This window comes from Leptonotus elevatus, chromosome 14 (genome assembly GCF_054856555.1).
Source record: "Leptonotus elevatus isolate MCC_2025b chromosome 14, RoL_Lele_1.0, whole genome shotgun sequence".
Classification (NCBI taxonomy): Eukaryota; Metazoa; Chordata; class Actinopteri; order Syngnathiformes; family Syngnathidae; genus Leptonotus; species Leptonotus elevatus.
In genome coordinates, this window is record NC_141252.1 from 19,972,810 (window position 1) to 19,997,758 (window position 24,949).

Genomic DNA, 24,949 nt, shown 5'->3' on the forward strand with positions numbered 1-24,949 from the left:
ACTGAAAGGCAAGTCGTCAGGCATTTGTGCTCTTCTTTTCGATAATACTTAATTTAACACGTGTTATTCATTAACATGAATGTGAACTTTGCAGTCACAGAAGCATGATTGTTTTTATATGTGGTACCAGGTATGACCACCTAGTGGCAATAGAGCGCAGTGGCCGAGCTGAGGATGGAAACTACTACAACATGAGGGGAATCAACATCAAACATCTGGTGGATCCAATTGATGACCTGTTCCTTGCTGCCAAGAACATTCCAGGAATTACCACTATAGGTAGTCAACACATTCGGGTGCCCTCTGGACAATATAAAAGGATTAATAATAATGACGCTCTGTGATATTGAGTTGTCTGTATTGTCATAATACCTCGAGAATAACACACACTTAAATATTATACACACCCCAAAAGACAGTTTTATTTCTATTTTATACTCCATGATTTGCTAGCTTGCACGCTCAAAATTTTATTTATTCAATATCATACATTTTTGTGATTTTGGTGATATTGTATGTAGTTCTCTCCCTCCCTTTTTGATGATTTTCAGGGCAAAAAAAGAAAAAAAAAGCATATTATACTCAATACGGTAGATACTGCAAAATAGCAGACTAAACAGCCTTTAGTCAGTCTGTGGTGCACATGCTTCATTTGATTGTCCCCCTTAAAACAAACGGCAAACAAATATGTCAGGCCATGCTCCTCAGCACATTTTCTCCCCCGCAGGAATCGGTGACGGTGGAAATGAGTTGGGGATGGGTAAAGTCAAGGAGAAAGTCAAGAGTCTGATGCCAAAGGGGGTTCTGATAGCGTGTGACGTGCCTTCTGACTACGCCATCACTGCAGGTTTGGAGTACCATAAATTCCTGGCTACAAGGTGCACCTGACTATAAGCCTACAAGCTAAATTTGGGGAATACTCTAGATTGGTCCACTCATAAGCCGTACCCAACTGTAAGCCGCAGGTGTTTTAATGTTACCGTACCGGTATATAAGGGTTCCCGCTACCACAGAGGGGATTATGAGGACAGAGATGGCTGTTTGGGAATGCAAAGCGTCCCATTTATTAACACCTGAACAGCATTCGTGAGGTGCACAAATAATACAGCGCACCTCCTGCAGTCACATTAGTAGTACAGTATAACAACAGAACAAAACTTACAGCACTTGACGAGGCAATAACGTCAAATGGCTAAATTAAGTCCGTTTTTAAAAGTGCTAGCTAGTAACACAGCAGTAAAGGTGCATTAATAACACGGCTATACAATATCGTGCCATCGTTCCTTCAAGTATCTAAAAAAAAAACAGGCCCAGAATGGCCCCATCACCCACTCTCTCTCCTTTGTTGTCGCTCTCAAAACCAAAAAACTTCTCTTCCTCTTAGTAAGTGTCAGAATCCAACAGGTCGATTGCCTTTAACTTAAATGCAGCATATATGCACTTCTCGGGTTGTTTTCCATAAGGGCGCAAACTCTTGCTTTCATACTCTCTCCTACAGACTCATTGGTTTGTTTGCGCTTCCGTTATAGTGCGCCGTCGACCCCTGGTGGATAAGCTGCACCGTTGTATTAGCAGCAGGCTTGAATGCAAGTGAAAAAAGTCGCGGCTTGTATTCCGGAATTTACGGTAACAGACATTCTCGTGTTGCACCATCACCGTGACAAGAAGTAGACCACACCTCGCGAAAATGTATCTTTCATTGCAAAAGAAAGCCCTGGCTTGCCTCATTTGATGAAAGAGGAGAACGAGACATTTTGTATTTTTCATTATCGTTAAAGGCACTGTATTTATCAAGACTTTCTCCATTGTCCTCATGCCGTTCCCTATAAGGAAGTCCACCAAAATAGCAGTAAATCGCTTCATCGCCAGCCCCAAATAGCGTGCCCCACGATACACGTCACCACACTTAATTATTAACATGCGCAAAAGAAGATACGTCGCTCACAACGCTGTTTGCGGAAGTAAATACGTATGGTCCAGCGTTCCAGTTGTATGTTTAAATTTTCTGTAAGCTTCATTTGTGAGTGAATAAAAAAAAAACAATTATAATAAAAAAAACGTATGGTCCAGCGTGTCAGGGAGATACCATCTCAAAGGAGTGATGCGAGAGGAGGTAGAAATAATATTTTGTAAAAATGAGGCGAGCCTGTTTGAGCTCCCCATCTCATGGTGACCTCTCCTTTTTTTTCCTCCCGAGTGATGATGTCACGTCATTGCCGCACGTGATAAATGAGTCGTCTGTGTGGCAAAATTACTATTATTACCACAAATGTCAACTTTATGCTTAATGTTTTAAGTCGGATTAAAGTCAAATATAAAGCCACAACTGTTACTTGAAACAACATTTCCGATTGAGATCCGTGCGGAGCTCGCGGATGCGTCAAGCCTAAATAAAGCTTTAATGTCCCCGCCCACATGGGAGCGCATATTGGACTTTTGATGACGTCGAGGTCGGATATATGCAACCTGGCCGTTCAGACTGCGGTCGCATTGCAAAAATTTGGATACGTATCCGATCTAAAACCACATATGAAAGTGACCCAGATCGGATATGAAAAAATCGAAATTGAGCCGTTCAGACTGACATTAAAAAGTCAGATACAGGTCGCATTTGGGCAAAAAAATCCGCATTTGCCTGCAGTGTGATGCCAAACGCATTTATTTAAATCTTTGATCAATCCATATCAATTTAAAACTTTTTTTTCCCTTCAATTTTGTATAAAAAAAAATACAGTAATGTATTGATGTAAGCCCCACCAATTTTTGTTAAGCCACACCTACCCCCGGTTAAACCACGGCCATTTCCGGTTTATGCCACACCCACTCCGAATACAGATACAGATCATTTAGATGGTCGAACAGATACAGAAAGTATCATAGCAAGTTCCATAGCAGCAGTGTTTACTCTGCATGTTTTTTTTCCCTGAGATAAATGAGAACAAAAACAAGCATTACTGGGGTTGGCCGTTTGCAAGCTTGCTTCTATGTTGACCCCCTTCCGGTTCATACTGCTGATGTCACATGGCCTCGCGGTCTAAAAATAGCACTCATGTGGCACCCTATTCCGAAACGCTTTCTGATGTCACTGTAACATATTTTTTTATTTAAGGTCACTTGTGATCCATTTGCGTACAGCCACGTACAGCAACGCCCACTCCGTGCTCCCTGCCACTATCAAGTGGTGGGCATTTTTGTTGATGATAAATAATTTATGAGAAACTTGACGGACTAAGCATTGCCGGAACTTGGAATTGGTTTTTCGTTTATCAAAGTAATAATCAATAACATTGTCATGACTAACAGAACACTCCGTCATGGACGCCCACTTCTTCGCTGACCCACCACACGGAGTACTTTCTTTCTTGGGACTGGGTCGAGCCACTCTTTTTCTTCTTCAGTAAACATAGAAATATATACTTAGTGGCGTTGTTCCAGGTCACCCGTTTTGTGTGTTATGGATCTGCCTTTGGAGAGTTAGAGAGGCTCAGCAGCAGAGTTTGATTAGCATTTAGCTTAGCTCATCTCGGCAGCCCCACCTTTGTTTACGTTACCTACAACACCTGCCTGGCCCGACAACATTTTACAAAGGTCCTGTTGGTCGTGCTATCTCATCTGGCATGTTGAAAGTGTGGTGAAAAGTAAGGATAGACCGATTATCGACTGGGTCGATTATCAGCACCAATATTCAGCATTTTTGACGAATATTGGTATCAGCCAGTTTCAATAATCATATGCCCGATAATGGATCCATTTAAAAAAGTGTTACAATTATTTACATTTCCAGAGATGCTGCTGGTCCTGCACCTTCTGTTATTTAAAAAAAAATAAAACTAAGATAAGTAAAATTTTAATACAGTACTTCAGATATTTTAAAATTTTGGAAAACTTGATTTTACTCTAGAAAACAATAGGAAGCTATTTACTTTAATTAAGGTTTTATCTAACTTCTGAAAACATCAGAGATGAGATCCCTGAACTTTTTGTTAGATTTTTAAAACAAAGATGTCTATTGTAAGATTTTTTTTAATTCCAATATTTAACAAACCCTAAAAGTTGTTCAATAAACATATTCTTAAAAATAAAAAATAAATGTAAAAGCTAGAGTTTTTAATTTTTCAAATTTTGATGCCAATATTTTCGGGCTCCAAATATCGGTTATCGGCATCCTTGACTAGTAATTATCGGTATCAGTATTGGCCCTAAAAAACATGTTGGTCTATCTCTAGTGAAAAGCCAGTAGAATGGGTAAATTTGTATTGTAATCCAATGTTGATTAAAGCTACGTTTAGACCGAACCGAAAATACCGCGACGCTACGCTGGTCTTGCGCCTGTTGGTTTGCGGGGTTCTCAATGGAATTTGTTTCGCTCAGCGCGGCAACGAAGGAAGAGGAGGGATTTCCGCTTCGGTAGGTGGCGCTAACTTTAGTGTAGCATTGGTTGCTTGCTTCTCACTTTGACAATTACAGAAACTCACCAGATAAGCCGACATCCACGCTTTTTCCTCCAAGCAATTTCCTTTTTGGCCCGGTCCAGCAGCAAAGGTAAAAGGAAAAGGCAAAAAAGGAAAAGGTACAGTTCGGTCTTCATCACTCTCCGGCGTCCGAGCCCTCTGGCTGCCACCGCCGACGCGGGGCTACGACGATTGGGCTGGGCGACCGCTGAAGCCTACGGCTCTCATTCAAGTGAATGGGACCGAGCCAGCAGTACATGCGCTCATGATTTTATTTTATTTTTTACCCCAAGCTACAATTGAAAATGACTATATGATTCATCTTGAAGTACTTGACGGACTGACAGAAGGGTCCCAACTGTTCGGTCTGACAGTCAAAATTCATTGACGTGCCCACGCCTGCCACTAACCCCATACACAATGAATGGTGTTGATGCCGGCGCTCTTCGCCCAGCTAAATTCATTGTGAAAAGGGCTTCAAGAGCCACATGAAACCATCCAGAGCCGCATGCAGCTCGCAAGCTGTGGGTTGGCCTGGCCTGCCTTAGAATAGCCGAATATTTAATTTTGATTAACACTGTCACAAAGGTATTCATTTTACAATATGATTTTAATTGTGAGTTAACATTTTGGTTACAATATTTATACATGTGGGAGGGGCCAAATAATAGAAAGGGATCTCGCTATGATGTGGAAGGCCGATTGGACGATCAACAGTTATTCACAAGGCCATTATGAATAAGCATTGAGTACATACTAATAGAAGTAATTGATGATGACTTTTGGGTTTTCACTCTCTCTGGCTCTTGCAGGGGTTTCCAACTGGGGAGGGTACGCTGTGGCCTGTGGCCTCTACCTGCTCAAAACCTGCCCCGTCCACCAGCGATATCTAAACAAAGGCCTCGGAGCAGATCACCAAACCCCCAAAGAGTTGCAAGACTGGACTACTAATCTGCCGTCAGTGGACAAGGTGAAACATGCTGGTTTGGGAATATCTGTCCGAATCTATCAAACTGAATATCTTTGTGAATCTTGTTCTCTAGGAGGAGTCTATCTTGTCAACTCTGGTGCGTTTTGGCATTCGGAGTGGGAAAACCGCTCATCTGGCTATGGAGGTGGATGGTTTGACCTTTCACCCCACACATTCTGCCATCATCACCAGACTACTGGATGTCACTCTTGGTTCATCTAAATGTAAGACGTGATTACACAGGCAACTTTGTTTTTGTCTTTCAGTGTGTGTGTGTTGCTTTTTTGCTAAAGCAAATGGTTTTCTTTGTCATATTGTATTTTTGTTGCCCGTTGATGTGATTCGTTGACCATTTTTCCACTTAGAGACAACTCATGCCTACAGTGGAATGGTGACGTTCAAGCGTGAAGACCTTCTCCAAATCTGATAGGTCAAAATCTCCGCCATTTTTTACAATCATACATTGTTTGTGTGTGTGTGTGGGGGGGGGGGGGGGTGTATATATAATGTAATTTTAAGGGAAAACTATGTTGATTTTAAATTCCATGGTCTCAACAAATCTCAAAAAAGTTAGGACAAGGCTATTTTCACCACTGTGAGGCATCCCTTCTTCTTCTTACAACAGTCTGCAACGTCTGGGGATCAAGGAGACAAGTTTAGAAATAGGAATGCTGTCCCATTCTTGTCTAACACGCGTCTCTCTAACTGTTCAACTGTCTTGGGCTTTCTTTGTTGCACCTTCCCCTTTATGATGCGCCAAATGTGCTCTATAAGTGAAAGAAGTGGACTGCAGGCTGGCCATTTCAATACGTGGATCCTTTTCCTACGCAGCCATGATGTAATTGGTGCTGCATGTGGTCTGGCATTAACATGTTGAGAAATGCAAGATCTTCTCTGAAAGTAATGATGCCTGGATGGGAGCATATGTTGTTCTCGAATCTAAAAACCTTTCGGCATTGACGATGCCTTTCCAGATGTGTAAGCTGCCAATGCCACATGCACTCATGCAACCCTATACGATCACAGATGCAGGCTTATAAACTGAGTGCTGATAACAACTTGGGTTATCCTTGTCCTCTTTAGTCAGTATGATGTAGCGCCCCAGTTTTCCACAAAGAACTTCGAATTGTGATTCGTCTGACCACAAAACAGGTTTCCACTTTGCCACACTCCATTTTAAATAACCCCTGGCCCAGAGAAACGCCTGCGCTTCTTGGCCTGCTTTAGAAATGGCTTCTTTGTATTGTAGAGTTTCATCTGGCAACGGTGGCTGGCACGGTGGATTGTGTTCACCCACAATGTTTTCTGGAAGTATTGCTGAGCCCTTTCTGTGTTTTCCCTTACAGTAAGCATTCCTGCGGTTCAATGCCATTTAACTCTTTGACTGCCAGACGTTTTCAGAAAAGGGATGCTGTCAGTGCCAGCAGATTTAAGCATTTTGACTGATCTTTCAAGGTCCACAGAAAATGTTCTGTTTGGACTATGGAAACACACAAACTTCCAAATGAAAGATTGAACTTCCATCTTTCATTAGAAAAAAAAAGTTTGAAAGTCATTTATTCACTGGGTGTCAGTATTATATGATTCTCCTAAAGCTACTGTTACTACTAATGGGATTATATCTAAGAGTTTTACTCTACAGAGAGGCACAAGACAGGGATGCCCACTGTCGCCTTTATTATTTGCAATATTTATTGAACCGCTTGCATTAGCCATACGCCAGGAAAGAATGATTCAAGGAATTCACTCTGGGGTAACAGAACATAAAATTAATCTATATGCCGATGATATTTTACTTTATTTAGAAAAGCCTGCTATTTCATTAGGGGAAGTATTTAACTTAATAACTAAATTCTCACAGTTATCAGACTATTCTATTAACTGGACAAAATCAACACTTCTACCTATTACAGAAAATTCATGGAACCCTGCAAGCCAGGACCCATACTACTCATTTCCTATAGGTAATTTAAAATACTTAGGCATAAAAATCTCACCTAAATTAACTGATTTAGTTAATTTAAATTTCACTCCACTTCTGGATAGCATTTATAGTGACTTGGAGCGCTGGAATAATCTTCCTATTTCTCTAATAGGACGAATAGCCACTATTAAAATGAAAGTTTTACCCAAAATAAACTATTTTTTCTCAATGATTCCATTTAAACCTACGGCTAACTGGTTCCAGTTGTTGGACTCAGCCGTTACAAAATTTTACTGGAAAAAAAAAAGAAGCAAAGATTAGTCTATCTACTCTTCAGAAAAATAAATCCAAAGGAGGTCTAGAGGCACCAAATTTTATGCACTATTATATAGCCAACCAGCTACAATATATTATTTTATGGGCACAACCCAATAGAGATACTAACTGTTGGCTGGAACTAGAACAGAAGGATTGTAATAACCTCAGACTCCTAGATTTACTCTTTATTACAACATCGATTAAGCGCCATAACTGCTTTAAAAATCCAATGATTTCCGCCACCCTGACTGCCTGGTGGAAGGCACTCGAAATGACAAAAGCCAAAGTGGAGCCCAGCGGGCTTTCTCCCCTATGGCATAACCCCGACTTTCAAATTAACAACCAATCGTTTTATTTGAATGTGTGGGAGCAGAAAGGAATTACACATCTCCACCATCTCTTCTCAGATAATATGTTTATATCATATACATCCTTGCTCCAAAAATATAAAATAAAAAACGGAAACTTTTTACATTATTTGCAAGTTAAAAGTATGATAAAGAAACAAATTCCAACACTCCAGGGTACGCTCCAACCGCCTGTTTTAGCTAAAGATATTACCAAGCTTTCTCCGACAACAACAAAAAAACTCTCAAAAATATATAAGTTACTTTCATATACTGATAAAACGTCTTTACCCATCTCAAAATGGGAAACAGACTTGTCTATAGCTCCGGAATCTGTCTTTTGGATTCAAGTTTGTGAAAATGTTTTTAAAATGACAAAACACACAAATTTACAACTTATCCAATATAAAATTATTCACAGAACATACATTACTCAATATATGATGAAGAAAATGGGACTCTCAGACTCCGACATTTGTCTCCAGTGTTTACAAAACACTACAGACACTTATTTTCATGCTTTATGGTTATGTACTCCGGTTATGTGTTTCTGGACTAAAGTCTTAGAAAAACTTTCCGCTGTCTTGGACTGTAGGATACCGTTCTCTCCAAACTTGTGTTTGCTAGGTGACTTAACAACAATTGACTTACCACATAAACAATTTCAATCTATACTTGTAGCCCTTACTATCGCAAAAAAAACAATTCTTGTTAACTGGAAAAATAAACAAACTTTGAATATCGACCAATGGTCTAACCTCCTCATAAATCATATTTTAATGGAAAAAATATCTGCCTCAAATAAAAACCAAATGTCAAAATTTAAAGAAACATGGTCTACGTATATAGAATTTTTTAACCTAAACTTGGATTTTAATTCTGCCTGTTAGCGAGAGCCACAGCAGCGTTATAACTTGCATTGATGTTTCTGTATTAGGCAATTTGTAACTAATGGTTGTGTTTCTATAGTCAGGAACCCGGCTGCTGCCAGCGGGATCGAGCGGATTCACCTCCGATGGGCACCATGGTGGTGGGGGTTGCGGGGTGGGGGGGTGCTGGGGGTGGGGGTGTCTGGGGGATTGGGGGCGGCTGGGGCTGGGTTGGGGTGGGTGGCGGGGGTGGATGGGGGGCGGGGGGGGGGCGGGGGTTGGGGGCCGGTGGGGTGCCTGGTGGGCCTGCAGTGCCCCGTCCTGCTGCGTCGGGCCGGGGGCGCGGGCCGTGTTGGGGCGGGGGGCGCTCCTGCTCCTGGGTTTGCTCTCCGGCCGGTGGCCCTGGCGGGGCCCGGGGGTCGTCCTTTGGCGCTGCCGCGGCCTGGGGGGCCCTGAGGTGTTGCGCTTGCTCTGTTCCGGCGGGGGTCGACGGCTCCCCTCTTTGGTGGAGATTTTCATGCATGCCAGATCCACCACACCAGCATCTACCGAAACTCAGACACAATCTGTTTCCTCCTCAGGTTATTGAATCGGTGGAGGCTGGTGTCTGCGGATCTCACGCGGCTTCGTCTGTCCTTCCTTCCTTTTCTCGGTCTCTCCTTTGGTCTCTTGAGGCCTCCCTGATTTTATGTTTTTTGGATTTGTTGGGGTCTGGATGTTTCTTGGGCTGGGGAGGAGTTCTGGTGGGGGGTGTCTGGTCGGTGCTGGATTTCACCTTCCTTGGTTTTCTTCGGTCCCCTCGGGTCTCCTGGTGTTCGATTTAGGTGAACGGTATGAGATTTTTTTCTAATAGGTTTTCTGGTGAGCTAACACATACTCACCCACACACACAAAAAAAAAATTTTTTTTTATATATATATATATATATGTATATTAAAAAAAATAATAATAATTTGTTTCTACCTTATTCTGTTCTTTAGTAATCAACAATAGAAAATGGTTAGTTTCACCCAAATGCGCTTGTTTTGGACCAAAATACGGAGAAATCAAGCTTTTAGTGAAACGATATTATTTCATGCACTCTAGTGAATTTTACACTTCTTTTTGTCCATGAATGATGCCACAAACACCTAAATAGTGCTTTACTTCTATAAAACACTACCACCAAGAATGAAAAAGTGTTTTTTGATAGCAAAATATGTTTATTTACATTCAACAGTGTAACAATTTGACAACAATTTGGCAAACTATTTACAAATGTGTGCAACTGTGGTGCTATTTACAATTATGTGGATGTTTCAACTACAGTTTTTCTTTTTGTGAAACACTCCCCTGCGTGCAAGGAGACGCAACATGATTTGCTTAGTATTGATCGATGCTTTCCGTCTTTGAAAAAAATGCTCAAGCGTGAGCTGCTTGCAACCGGTCGCCATTGTTGCTTCATCAGCCATTGTTGCATCATCAGCCATTGTCCCCTCAACACTCTAGCTCCGCCTCACGTCTTATACTGACGCCCACGGTGGGCGGCCCACCCAACCTTGTGCAGAGAGTCATCGCTGCCATCTAGGGGCCAAAACGAGTCATTAAACTAACTAGATCTGCTTGATACTTGATACACAGCTGCCCAAGGCTTTCCTCCACCCGTTTCCAAAAAAACAAACAAAAAACATAGTGAACGTCTTTTAACGTCCTCGGCGCCCCTCCGTAGGTTTTTACTAAACGTTTTATAACGTTTATGGCGGTCAAAGAGTTAAGGGCCCGAAGATCATGGGCATCCAGTATGATTTTTCGGCCTTGACCTTTACACACAGAGATTGTTCCAGATTCTTTGAATCTTTGGATGATATTATGCACTATAGATGATGATTACTTCAACCTTTTTGGAATTTTTCGCTGGTAAACACCTTTCTGATATTTCTCCACTATCTTTCTGCGCAACATTGGAGGAATTGGTGATTCTCTACCCATCTACGCTTCTGAGAAACAATGCCACACCGAGAAGCTCTTTTTATACTCCCAAGTTGCCAATGGACCTCATTAGTGGTAACTGGTCTTCCAGCTGTTTTTTTTTTGTGCAATTGACTTTTCCAGCCTCTTATTGCTACCTGTCCCAACTTTTTTGTGATTTGTTGGCACCATGAAATTTACAATCAACATATTTTTCCCTTAAAATAATTCATTTCTCAGTTTAAACTTTTGACCTGTCATATATGTTCTATTCTGAATAAAATATTGAAATTTGGCACTTCCACATAATTGCATTAAGTATAGTGTCCCAACTTTTTTGGAATTGGGTTTGTATATGCTGCTCAAAAGTTTGTGAACCCTGCAGGCATGGTCAGATTTTTTGTATAAAATATTAAAATAACCTTACTAAATGTTTAGTCATACCTAAATCTACAATGCTGACATTGAAAATAATGGACTTGAACAAAAAGAATGACAATATTGTCATTCATTATTGAGTTGATTTAAGAAAAACTCAGATTTCATGGACGCAAAAGTATGTGAATCTCTCACTTAATCGGACATTGCACCTCCTTTTGCAATGAGAACTTCATCCAAACACTTTCTTTAGTGATTTATCTACTTTGGGGGAATTTTTGCCACTCTTCCTTGCAAAATGCAGCCAATTGAGAGGGGTTGGATGGGCGTCTGATTGTGTACTGTGTGTGAGTTTTATCATTTATATTAACTTTAAGTGGTTGGTAAACTCGGTCCCCAAGGACCGGCGTCCTGCAGGTTTTGGAGGTTTCCCTGCTGCAACGCAGCTGATTCCAATCAACAGGATCGTTACCAAGTTTATGCAGAGCTTGCTGATGAGCTGATCATATATCAGCTGTGTTGGAGAAGGGAAACATCCAAAACCTGCAGGACTCCGGCCCTAGAGGACCGAGTGTGCCCACCCTTGCTTTAAGCTGAATAAAGAACTCAGAAAATTGTAAAAAGGATACAACCTTCATTTTAATGACTGATAGAACGAGGTTACAATACACCAAGAACATTCATGTAGGACTGATAGCTGATAGATAACATTTGTAACCACATTAAAACCTACAAGTAACATCTGACAGCTAGTATAATTTAAAACAAAACATTACTATCGTTTTAAAGAAAGAGATTGATAGAGCTCTTGCATTAATAGTACCTCTTTTTATTGTCTGAGTGCATACAGTTGTGTGAGAAAATGTTCAGGACTGGCATGTGCACAGTCCATTTTGGGGGGCAGGTGTTCAAACAAAACAAAAAAAGGCCACTCATCACCAAAATTAATCTTACAATTACAAAAAACAAACGTGTTCATTTAAAACGCGCCATGCCATTGAAATCCATGTTTCCGCTGTTTTGTGCATTACATAGCGGTAGGTCATAATGTGTCTGTGACAGATTCATTTTACATCTATGTAGTTTGCCTTTCAAAGGCTTTCATGCAACAACAAAGGTCTGCGAAAAGGCGTGGATTGGATTTAGGCATCATTGTAACCAGCTTGAGGGCCAGCATATTCATACAATAAAAAATAACCAACTTCCCAGGTGGGTCATTATCAAAACACTGCCACTGACATTATACGTATTCAAACGTTTAGCTTTATCTTGTTAACCAGAAGGGGAAAAAAACGAAGATTTTGTCAAATCTCAATATCAGAAATTGTGGTAATACTGATAGACACAGACATTGTACATAAAGTTTCCATTTGTATTATTTTTATTTGGCTTCAGTGTTGAAGGCAAATGTGTATGTTTACAAATGTTAAGAAAGATAATTTGAATTTCAATACAAAACTTGTTTTAACAACACATGGAGATACTGTATGTACTGTATAGGATTTTGAAATAAAAACGGCAAATATATCATCATGAACTCACATCTTATGAAAGGGTGTTGAGTTTAATATACCTCAGTTCAAGTATACAGGTAGTTTTTGAAGACATTAAATTAAGTGCAGGGACAAGCTATTGATCGTATGTTTACACTATCTCAGCTATGACAATACAGTGGCCCAGGTAAAAGGAAATACATTCAGGACAGAAAGTCACAGTCCAAAGGTAGGCTTCAAATCTTTAAATGAAAATCGTGACTTCAATGTGTTCAATTTTCGTGACAATTAACAACACTAGAGGAACTAGCTAGCACTGGATTACGCGCTATGATCGTACAATAAAGCTTACCTTCATACTAAAACTTCTTTCTTTCTACCCACTTTGAGGGCTCTGCATGTCAACCAACGTTCAAGCTGTTTTACACGGTGTTTGTATATTGAACCATGTTGAAATTTTCACGGCTGGGACGTCCTCTTTTTCCAAAATGACGCGTAAACTGGTGTGGCTACTGTTTGTTTGGAATTTCGGACCTTATGCATATTAATGAGAAAAACGTGGCGTCATTTGAGATCAACCCACTGTCGTTCGCTGAACCACTGAGGTTGAGCTTCAGCCCGCCCAAATCCTGCAGAGATCGCCCCCTTCTCTACGAGTACAAATCACGGAGCTCTACAAGTACAAATCGTTTTGCACCATCTGAAGCGAGAGATTTGGTGCAAAAATCACGTGACTGGACAGCAGCAGAAAAAACACTTGTGACTCCTAGTGGCGACTTCTTTGACTACAAGTTGTCATTTCTACAGGTACAAATCACGACTTTTACAGATACAAATTTAAACTTTTTTGTACAGGTGCATTTTTTTTGTACAGGTACATTTTTTTAAATTTATTTTTACAAGTACAAATCACGACTTCTATAGATACAAATCTATATCTATTTTTCTACAGGTAAAATTGTTTTTTTACTGCAACTACAATTTTCTTTTTCTTTTTTACAATTACAAGCTACTTTTGCAAGCTACCATGGGGAATGTTGCTTTCAAAAGCATAATTTGTCCCTTTCTTCCCCGTTTCACATTACAGCATTACAGCTTTGTTCGCAAGCAAAGCTTTACTTTACCTCATTGGATGACTGTCTGTCAATCAAATTACAAATCAAATCAAGGTACATTACTTTAATATTATGGTACTTGATTATGTTACTAACAAAAACATTTATCAAGCAGGTAACTGTAAGGGAACACATTTTAAGAGTAACCCTCCCAACCCTGATACTAACGTAGATTTGTCATTTACTGTTCTCGAGTACCTGCCAGCTATGTGGTTACTACATGTCCACTCACTTCAGAAAAATGTCTGACAGCGACAACACACCTGTGCTTTATTTCACACATGCACATTGATCAGTCTGGGTGGCCGCCATGAAGGTGATTTTTTTTGTCAGGAAACAAGAATTCTGGAAAAAGGAAGAGATCCACTGCACACAGTTAAAAATTGAGCCACAATTTATTGACCAACAACCCATTTCGACAAGGGCTTCATCAGGCTGTTGTGGGTTCTGTCTTAGGCCCACTCAGACAGAAGCAAAGCCGGCTTTGTTCCTCAAACCCGTACACAGAAGCATTTCAAGACTTTCGTGCAAGGACGGACTGGGCTCCAAATTCAGCCCGGGAATTTTAGTTGGAGAGGCCCTCGATGCTCATGAAACAAAGGCCCCCCCCCCCCCCCCCCCCCTCCTGCCGCGTTCAAATGTTCCAAATACAAAACAATAAGCGGTGAAAGTGAATTTAGGTCTCATCATTTTTATGGGACCATTGGAAGAGAATCTTATGACGTTGACCTTCAAAGCACTTAAGGATGCCATGTTGATGCTTGCCTTACTAAACTTGGTATAAAAATGTTAACGTTGCACTGCCACTTCCATTTTTTGAGAGTACTGGTAATGGCATTGAAGAAAGGCTTAAGAGTTTACACCATACATGTATTTCAAACAATTTGTTACTGATGAGATGATACAGCTGGTTGCAGATCAAACAAATCTGTTCAGTGTACAGAAAGGAGGAAGCTCAGTAAACACAAATGTCCAAGAAATCGAGCAGGTTCTTGGCATGTACATGTTCATGGTTTTGGTACAGATGCCAAATGTAAGAGCCTATTGGGAAATGGAAACAAAGTACCCCAAAGTTGCTGATGTGATGTTGCGAGATCGATTTGAGAAACTGCTGACACTGTTGCACTCTCAAGATGATCTGAGTGTATCTGAAGATGCAAAGAAAGATAAAATATGGAAACTGAGGCTGTGGCTTGAAAAACTGCGAGAACAATGCCTTCGTGTACCTCCTGAAGAATATCATGCAGTAGACAAAATCAAAATCATGGTGCCATTCAAGGGAAGATCTAATCTGAAAGTCTACATGCTGGCAAAACCTCATAAATGGGGGTTCAAGATGTGGGGACGTGCAGGACAAAGTGGTTTCCTGTCTGACTTTGATGTTTGTCAAGGGGCAGCAGATCCAGACATGGAAAGGTCTGAGGTTGGTGCGAGTGGAGACATTCTCAAACTAACATCAACCCTTCCCGCAGGGAAGAATCACAAAGTGTTTGCAGACAATTATTTTACATCACTTCCACTTTTGGTTCGCCTGCGAAAGAGAGGGATATACTTTGATGGCACCATCAGGAAGAACAGGGTACCCGACTGCAGCATGATGGATGAAAAAGACCTGAAGAAAAGTGGAAGAGGGTCCATCGATTACAGAGTCAACCAAAACAATGTGATAGTTGTAAGATGGTGTGACAACAAACCCGTCAATCTGGTGTCCTCTTTCGTTGGCATCACTCCCCAATACCATGTGAGACGCTGGGATCGAAAGACCAAATCATATGTCATGGTTCCCAGACCATCCATTGTGGAAACCTACAACAAATTAATGGGTGGTGTGGATCTTCTGGATATGTTGTCTTCCCTGTACAAAAAAAAAGAAGAAGATGGTACTTGTATATTTGGTGGCATAGTGTCACAGTGGCACTCATCAATTCTTGGTCCCTGTACCAAAGAGACCTAATGTCATTGAACCTAGAAAAAAACATCATGCCCCTCAGAAGGTTTCAGGCCTCAGTTGGCTCTTCGCTGATAAGTCCAGGAAAGGCAAAAGTCAGGGTTGGCAGACCACTCTCTCCTCCAACAATGTCTTCGCCACCACACTCCACACCATCACAATCACCACAAGCACCACCAAAGAAGAGGTGTCGCTCAACCACTGTGCCTCTAGATGTGAGACGAGATAAAGTTGACCACTTCCCAACTTGGGAAAAGTGACAAAGATGCAAGCACTGCACAGGTCACTTTTCCCATGTGCGCTGTGGAAAATGCAATGTCCATCTCTGCCTGAACAAAGACAGGAACTGTTTTCATGCCTACCACATGGCATAAGAAAAAGTGGAGGAAGTAGTTTGAAAAAAATCTAGGGGCTGTTTTAGTCTCAACCGAATGTTTTCATGCTTACACTGTTCATAATAAAATAAAAAGGTAACTGTAAAATTAGACAGATTGTCTTTTTGAATAGCTAGAAACTTCTGTTTTCATATTTACTCATTTTCAAAATAAAAGAAAAAGTTAGTCATCTAAGTTTAGCTAATTAGTAAGATTCAATAACTTTGTGATCGCGGTAATGTTTGAAATGTGTTCAGAATGATAAATGAAGCATCTGGCTTGTCAATTCTAATAAAACATTTTTTATCAAATGCTATCCCAAAAGCTTGGTCTCAGTTGACCAAGTCTGCTTCAAGCGCACGGAAGAGGCGGGACTACTACTCCGACCCCTGGGACACAGTTTAAAAGCCAACGTGCGTAGGAACTTCCCTCTCTTCGTCGACCCCCTCTCTTCTTTGCTATTCTCCCTCTTCACCTCTGCTCTTCCTGCCCCATGAACGAAAGACGTGGTCGCCGAACACGCTGAGAGCGACTACGTGGTTTCCCTCTTTGAGCCCCGGACTTGAGCCACGCCACGCGCCCCAAAGCACGCATCACGCAAGGACTCGCAACCACACTGCGCGTCCCAAAACACGCGTCTGTTCCTGCCGAGAGCCGACTCATCTACCTTATGTTCTCTGAATCACGCAGCACCCCGCCGACCCAGTTCCACGACGGCTGTTAGCACCGAGCCACTGCGCGCCAGCGAGCCATTTCTGCTGCAGCCGTGCGCCCGAGACGCCCTGCAGCACCCACACCAACTGACTGCGGCCTCTCAACCGCGCAAACACATTACCACTAACCGGGACTCGTGCCAGCCAAGGACCTGCCGCGGCCTCCACGCCGCGCGCGCACCTCGCCACCAACCAGAGACCTGCAGCGGCCTCTCAGTCGTGCGTCCATCAGCCAGAGTGTAGTTAATTAACACATTGTTTTCGTTTGTAGACACACCTGTTTTTCAGTGTTCATGGAAACCGCTGTTGGTGACTGCAAGCTCGCAGGAAAGTAAATACATTTGTTTTCAAAGTTTGATATTAATGAGATTGGGGGGGGGGTTTCTTCCTCCCACTCCTTTTCAGGCTAGGTTTAGATGAATAAATGAAAGTACCACTGATTGCCACACCCACCTAAGTGGGGCAAAATTCATTCTCGGCATTTGACCCATCCCCCGAGGGAGCAGTGAGCAGCAGCAGGGGCCGCGCTCTGGAATCATTTGGTGATCTAACCCCCCAATTCAAACCCTTAATGCTGAGTGTCAAGCAGGGAGGCAAATGGGTCCCATTTTTATAAAGAGAGGAACAATGGCTCGGCTGCTTCACTTAGATTTCTAGGTATAACATAAGAGGAGGAAATCTTGTACAAAAGCTTCTCCAGCGAGAAGCATATTGGATCTACACAGTGTGGCCCCATCCACACGAAAGCCCGTTTCAATGTATCCGCACAAGTTTTTTACCGTTTGGGCAGTTCGTGCACACGGTGGCGCCGTTTCGGAGCCTGAAACCGATCACTTTTGGAACCGGGCTCCGGAATGGAAAGATTTCAAAACTCGCCCCGTACGTTCCAATGTGGACACCATATGCGGGATACTCTTCCAGTTTGATGACGTATGCCTCAATTCTTGTGCGACTGCACACGAACCACCAGTCTGTCAACAATGGCGGATAGCCGTGTCATAGTTGTTTTACGTAACCTCCTAAGCTTTTACAGCAAAATATTTTGCGTGATGTTGTACTGGAATCACCTGCCATTGTCACTTCTCCTGTGTTTGTCTCACTGATCTGTATTTACTACTGGATAGCCGATAGCCTATACACGCCTTTGACGCGACAGGGCAGCCATCCTACTCCTCCCATCTTGTGAGCAGACTACTGTAAATGTACAGAATGTACAGCTCGTAGGCTAGTGTGTATATATATATATGTGTGTGTGTGTGTGTATGTATACTGTAAATGTATAGGATCGTACGCCAAGGAACGTTTCTTGGGAAGATTAATATGGCGGCCTTGCGGCTTCAAAAGTCTTGGCCTATCGGCCATTCAGATCAGTGTTTCGTCTTCTTCACTGATTCTTCTTCTACGCTTTTCATTAACTCCCCCCTCTGTGAGTCATCACCTTATCATAGTGGAGGAGTTTGCGAGTCCCAATGATCATAGGAGCTATGTTGTCTGGGGCTTTATGCCCCTGGCAGGGTCACCCATGGCAAACAGGTCCTAGGTGAGGGACCAGACAAAGCATGGCTCAAACAGACCCCTTGATGAGTACAAATATTGGATCTGAGTTTCTCTTGCCCGGGCGCCGGTCACCGGGGCTCTACTTATGGAGGCAAGCCTGGAGGCGGGGCTCGAAGGTGAGCATCCGGTGGCCGGGCATAGTCTGAAAAGGCAATGTGGGTCCCCCTTCCTATGGGCTCACCACCTGTAGGAGGGGCCTAAGGGGTCGGGTGCGTAGCAAACTGGGTGGCGGCCAAAGGCGGGAACTTTGGCGGTCCGATCCCCGGCTACAGAAACTAACTCTTGGGACATGGAATGTCACCTTTAATGCGGGGAAGGAGCCCGAGCTGGTGTGTGAGGCAGAGAAATTCCGACTTGATATGGTTGAACTCTCCTCCACACACGGCTTGGGCTCTCGTACCAATCCTCTTGAGAGGGGCTGGACTCTCCAATCTGGAGTTGCCCACGATGAACAGCGCAGAGCAGGTGTGGGCTTACTTATTGCCCTCGGTCTTGGCGCCTGTACGTTGGGGAAAGAGTTTCAATGCCCACCCCTGGCAGAACTTCTCTCTTGTCCCGTGGGAGGCGGGGGACATTGAATCAGAGTGGGCCATGTTCTGCACCTCCATTGTTGAGGCGGCCGATCGGAGCTGTGGCTGTAAGATAATCGGTGCCTGTCATCGCAGCAATCCTCGAAGGGATGCCGTCAAGCTGAAGAAGGAGTCCTATCGGGCCTTTTTGGCCTGTGGGACTCCGGAGGCAGCTGACAGGTACCGGCTAGCCAAGCGGAATGCAGCTTCGGCGGTCACTGAGACAAAAACTCGGACATGGGAGGAGTTCGGTGAGGCCATGGAAAACGACTTCCGGACGGCTTCAAAGAAATTCTGGTCTCAGGAGAGAAAAGCAGTGCACCATTACCACTGTGTATAGTGGAGATGGGGTGCTGCTGACCTCAAGTCGGGACGTCGTGAGTCGGTGGGGAGAATACTATGAAGACCTCCTCAATTCCACCTTCCTTTGAGGAAGCAGAGTATGGGGACTGTGAGGTGGGGTCTCTGGGGTCGATGTCACTGAGGTGGTTAGAAATCAACACCTCCAAATCAGAGACCATGGTCCTCAGTCGGAAAAGGGTGGCATGCCCTCTCCGGGTCGGGGATGAGAACCTGCCCCAAGTGGAGGAGTTCAAGTATCTTGAGGTCTTGTTCACGAGGGAGGGCAGGGGACGACCCAGGACACGCTGGAGATACTATGTGTCTCGGCTGTTCTTGGAACGTCGTGGGATCCCGTTGAAGGAGCTGGTTGAAGTGTCTGGGGAGAGGGCTAGTCTGGGTTTCCCTCCTAAAGCTTCTGCCCTCGCGACCCGACCCCAGATAAGCGGTAGTAAATCGATGGATGGATGGCTTTCCGTTAACCCCCTGTGGCTGCGCCACAGCGCCACTCCAGACAGGCATATACATTACAGCCTTTAAACGTCTTCAGCGTCTTCTTTTGGACACACGCTTCTTGAAACATTTCTGTGTTTACAAGATTCTTTTGAGGAACAAAGCCGGCTTTGCTTCCGTGTGAACAGGGCCTCCATTCTATGGAGCGATATGGTCTTAATAAATCCTCAGGGCTAAATTTGTATTTGTAACTAGTGAGCGTCTGTATTAATGCTGTTGGCCGTTACATTTTCACATCTACCCATGTTTGGTATTTTGGTTCATATTCCTATGGATTATGAGTTTCGCGTGTGTGTGTATATATACATCTTGTGTCCAGGCCAGCTATTGATACTGGGTTGTTCAAGGAACTCCAGTTTCCTCTCTTCTAATTTTACATTGATTATTTTATTATTGTAATAATAATAATAAATGTTTTTATTAGGGCTGTCAAAGTTAAAGCGTTAACTAATTAATAAATCCCCCCAAAATATCGCATTAATCATGTATTAACGCAAATTAATCACACTATTAATTTTGACCGCAGATGATCCAGCAAATTCGACATGTTGAATCGGTGTTGGGTCATTTGATCTGTGATTGGCTGTTAGCTAGCGAATCAGCGCACGAAGCTATAAGAGTAAGTGGATAAACACTACTAATGGAAAGCCTGGACCATTTTTTCCCCCCGCTCATTTTGTGCATCGCCACTCTGCTGCACCCTCCGCATTTGAACGTACGTCTCTCTGGATAGGTGATCAGGAAGATGACTTTGTCTCTTTGTTTCAAGAGAGACTGGCATTGTATGATATTACCGTTAAAGGGTATGCTGACAAAGGTATGAAAGCCAAACTATGGCATGACATGCGGACGCGACTAGATATAGCAGGCAGGATTTACTTTTATATTTGAGAAGTATAGCAACTGTTTGTAATTAGTAAAAGTAACCGGTATGCATTGTTTATGTTTTTATATCCCGCCCCAGTAAAGAAGTTTATGATTGCCTTTAGGAATAATGACTAATGCCTTTAGGAATGACAAAATCACCACCACACATTAACAGAAGCCCAGAGGTGTTGATTAAGAAGGATTCCATGTGTATACATTCAGTGTTTATTTCTGAGCCATATATATATACATATATACGTATATATATATACATATATACGTATATATATATACGTATATATATACATATATATATACATATATACGTATATATATATATACACGTATATATATATACACGTATATATATACATATATACGTATATATATATATACACGTATATATATATACACGTATATATATACATATATACGTATATATATATATACACGTATATATATATACATATATACGTATATATACGTATATATATATATACATATATACGTATATATATACATATATACGTATATATATATACATATATACGTATATATATATACGTATATATATATACATATATACGTATATATATATGTATATATATATACATATATACGTATATATATATATGTATATATATATACGTATATATATATATATGTATATATATATATATGGTCTATATATTTTTTTACTTATCCTCTACAGTCAATCTGACCCAACTTTCTGGGTTGTTTTGTACAAATTTTACATGACACGGACCAATTTTTTGGGGTTGTTTTCTGCAGCCAAAAATAATTGGGCCGTGTCATTTAAAATTTTTACAAAATAAACCCAAAATTTTTGTCAAATTGACACAAGTAGTGGATTATTTATTTATTTAATTATTTATTTTTGCCAACATTGGTTATTTTTTACCCAACTGTTTTGAGTGTAGCGAAAACGAAATCCAGTCCCTGCTGAAGGGAAACTAGAGTCCTTTTGAACTGAAAACACAGAGTAAAGACACACACACACATTGCCCAGGGGGAAATGTTTAAAAAGGCAAATGAAATAGAAAAATTGAGGATGATGGGCAATATTCGCTACATTTAATAATTAAAAATAATAATAATGAAATAAAATTGGTGGTCTAAGCTGACGATCAGTAATCTATCTTCTGCAACATAAAAAAAAATCTAAATATTCCTACTTGAAAGTCCTCGCTGGTGTCTTTGAGAGAAAAGATGGTAGCACTCACATGCCCCATTCGCATTGTGCAATGAATAAATATTATTTCCTTGCGCCGTCAGATAAATCACTGTGGCCAAAAAGCAACCTAATTTAAAGGAGACATATTATGTGTCATTGATGAGAAGCTAACGCTGTTATTCTACTTAAAGTGAACGCCCCACAGAGATTCCATCGCATTATTACTGATGGATGAAACATGTTGCCACCAAACCACTCAAATACATGACAGTCAAAATACAATCAGGCCAATAAGCAAAACATTATCACATTATGTTACCCGTAGTGATGGGCAAATGAAGCTTTTGTGAAGCACTGAACCACTTGAGCCAATTGTTTTGAAAATAGGTTCATTACTCGAAGCTTCAGTTACAGTGACCTCTACTGGTAAACTGCAAGGCTGCAGTGGATTTAAAGCATCTTTGCTTTGAAAATTCTTTGATGGACTCACACTAAGACCGAATAGCATGTTCTATTGACAAATAAAGACTGATGACTGTGTGTATTTTGTTATTGAGGAGAAAGTGCTGGTAAGATATGGCATAGGTTGGGTGTGCTTGTGTAACTAACTGGGGGTCATGGGGGACACTCAAAGATAAGAAGATAAGCACTGGACCTGTAGAGAAAGCATTTTTAAATAAAAATGCAATTTGATTGTATAAAGCTACAGCCAAATGGGTACACTAATCATATTACATATACTGTTTCTACACATGCACCTGACTGAGGTCAAATCAATTGAAGAAAGTAAAAAAGGTAAAGCCTATTTATAAAAGCTTTACAACCAAACATTGGTTGTTCAGTGGTAAAATTATCACCTGCCACTCGGGTAACTCGGGTTCCATTCCCGTCCAAGTCAAAACTTTTTTTATTTAATTTGCGCCTCGAAAAAAAAATGCCCTTCGAAAAAATAAATCAATAAATAATTGTCCCCCGGGGATAATTAAAGTTTTTTCTGATTCTGATCTATATACATAACTTTAAACAGCCAGCACACCGACCTTATCAGGAGTGATCAGATTGAAGTGTTCCCACATTTCAGAACGACCTCTCTTCCTGGCTGGCTCCATGAATGACCAAATGTAACAACGCAAGGCAATGACAATTCAACAGCACCAACAACACACCGACAACCCACGAATAGTACATTGTTTAGAGTGGTTATAAAGGGTTGACGCTCAAATTCAAAACTGTTTCAACCTGTCACCTGTCAGAATCGAGAATCACGTGATTGGACCGCGAACCAGGCAAGTGATTAATTCGGACAACGAATCAGTCGCTGCTTCGGACGTCATATGTCACGTGATTTTTTTCGCACCAAAACAAGCTTTGAAGCAGTGGTTCTATGGAATTGTAGTTCAGGGTTTGAAGCTTGTATCGAAGCTTCAGTGTCGCACTGCCATCACTAGTTATCCGTGCTAACAATGCAGCTCTGCTTACCTTTTGACATTATAGTTTGTATTTATATGATGTAAAGTTCAGTGTTCACTCATGCACATTTTCAGAAATGTGATATTATATAAAGAGTATCTAAGTATTTCTAAATTGTGCACGTTGATGCACTTGTAGGACTGCAACTTCTTCTTTTCCTTTCGGCTTTTCCCTTCAGGGGTCGCCACAGCGAATCAGTTGCCTCCATCTAACCCTGTGCTCTGCATCCTCTGCTCTCACACCAACTACCTTCATGTCCTCTTTAACTACATCCATAAACCTCCTCTTTCGTCTTTCTCTAGACCTTCTGCCTGGCATTTGGAATCATTTTGAATTGGCATCCTTCTGCCAATATACTCACTATCTCTCCTCTGGACCTGTCCAAACCATCTCAGTCTGGCCTCTCTGACTTTCTCTCCAAAGTCTCTAACATGTGATCTGATGTACTCATTCCTGATTCTATCCATCCTGGTCACTCTCAAAGAGAACCTCAGCATCTTCATCTCTGCCACCTCCAGCTCTGCCTCCTGTCTTTTCCTCAGTGGCACTGTCTCCAGACCAAACAACATTGCTGGTCTCACCACAGTTTTATAAACATTTCCTTTCATTTTAGCTGAAACTCTTTCTCTTTCTTTCTCCAGATCTACAAAGACACAATGCAGCTCCTTCTGACCTTCTCTGTACGTCTCTACCAACATCCTCAAAGCAAATACTGCATCTGTGGTACTCTTTTTTTTGGCATGAAACCATATTGCTGCTCACAAATGTCCACCTGTGCCTTCAGACTAGCTTCAACTGCTCTTTCCCATAGCTTCATTGTTTAGCTCATTAGCTTTATTCCTCTGTACTTGCCCACAACTTCGTCTCCCTTGTTCTTAAAAATGGGCACCAGCACACTTCTCCTTCATTCCATAGGTATCTTCTCACTTTCTAAGATCCTGTTGAACAACCCAGTCAGAAATTCTACTGCTACCTCTCCTAGACACTTCCATACATCCACAGGTATATCATCAGGACCAAGTGCTTTTCCACACTTCATCCTCTTCAGTGCTTTATCCTCTTCAATGCCATTCTCACTTCACTTTACTAATCTTTGCTACTTCCTGGCGCAGTCACCTCTTCTACTCTTTGTTCTCTTTCATTTTCCTCATTCATCAACTCTTCAAAGTACTCTTTCCATCTTCCCATCACACTACTAGCATCTGTCAACACACTTCCATCCCTATCCTTTATTACCCTAACCTGTTGCACATCCTTCCCATATCTGTCTCTTTGCCTTGCCAACCTGTATAGATCAGTCTCTCCCTCCTTACTATCCAACCTAGCATACAAGTCATCGTAAGCCCCTTGTTTGGCCTTTGCCACTTCTACTTTCACCCTACGCTGCATTTCCCTGTACTCCTGTCTACTTTCTTCAGTCCTCTCAGTGTCCCACTTCTTCTTCTTAGCTAACCTATTTCTCTGGATTCACTTCTGCACCTCCTCATTCCACCACCAAGTCTCCTTATCCCCTTTCCTTCCAAATGACACACCAAGGACTGTCCTACCTGTCTCTCTGTTCACATTTGCTGTAGTTGTCCAGTCATCTGGAA

At 41.8% G+C, this 24,949-nt stretch overlaps 1 protein-coding gene across 6 annotated transcripts in view; it reads left to right on the forward strand.

The window, feature by feature from the left end:
* Positions 1 to 24,949, forward strand: part of dglucy (D-glutamate cyclase) — a 44,123-nt gene that overhangs the window by 17,335 nt on the left and 1,839 nt on the right. Inside the window, exons 13-18 of one of the 6 annotated variants that reach the window (XR_015097146.1) lie at positions 131 to 279; positions 728 to 847; positions 5,264 to 5,421; positions 5,495 to 5,645; positions 5,787 to 5,851; positions 23,999 to 24,013. Coding sequence is in view for 2 of the 6 variants with exons in the window: in XM_086095355.1 (XP_085951481.1) it covers positions 131 to 279; positions 728 to 847; positions 5,264 to 5,421; positions 5,495 to 5,645; positions 5,787 to 5,788 (580 nt within the window). In the remaining 4 variants the exon portion in view is untranslated. Of the gene's footprint in view, positions 1 to 130; positions 280 to 727; positions 848 to 5,263; positions 5,422 to 5,494; positions 5,646 to 5,786; positions 5,910 to 8,979; positions 9,028 to 9,460; positions 9,484 to 23,998; positions 24,014 to 24,949 lie in introns of those variants that run through there. The other 5 variants (XR_015097144.1, XR_015097145.1, XR_015097143.1 and 2 more) reach the window with 5 other exon arrangements.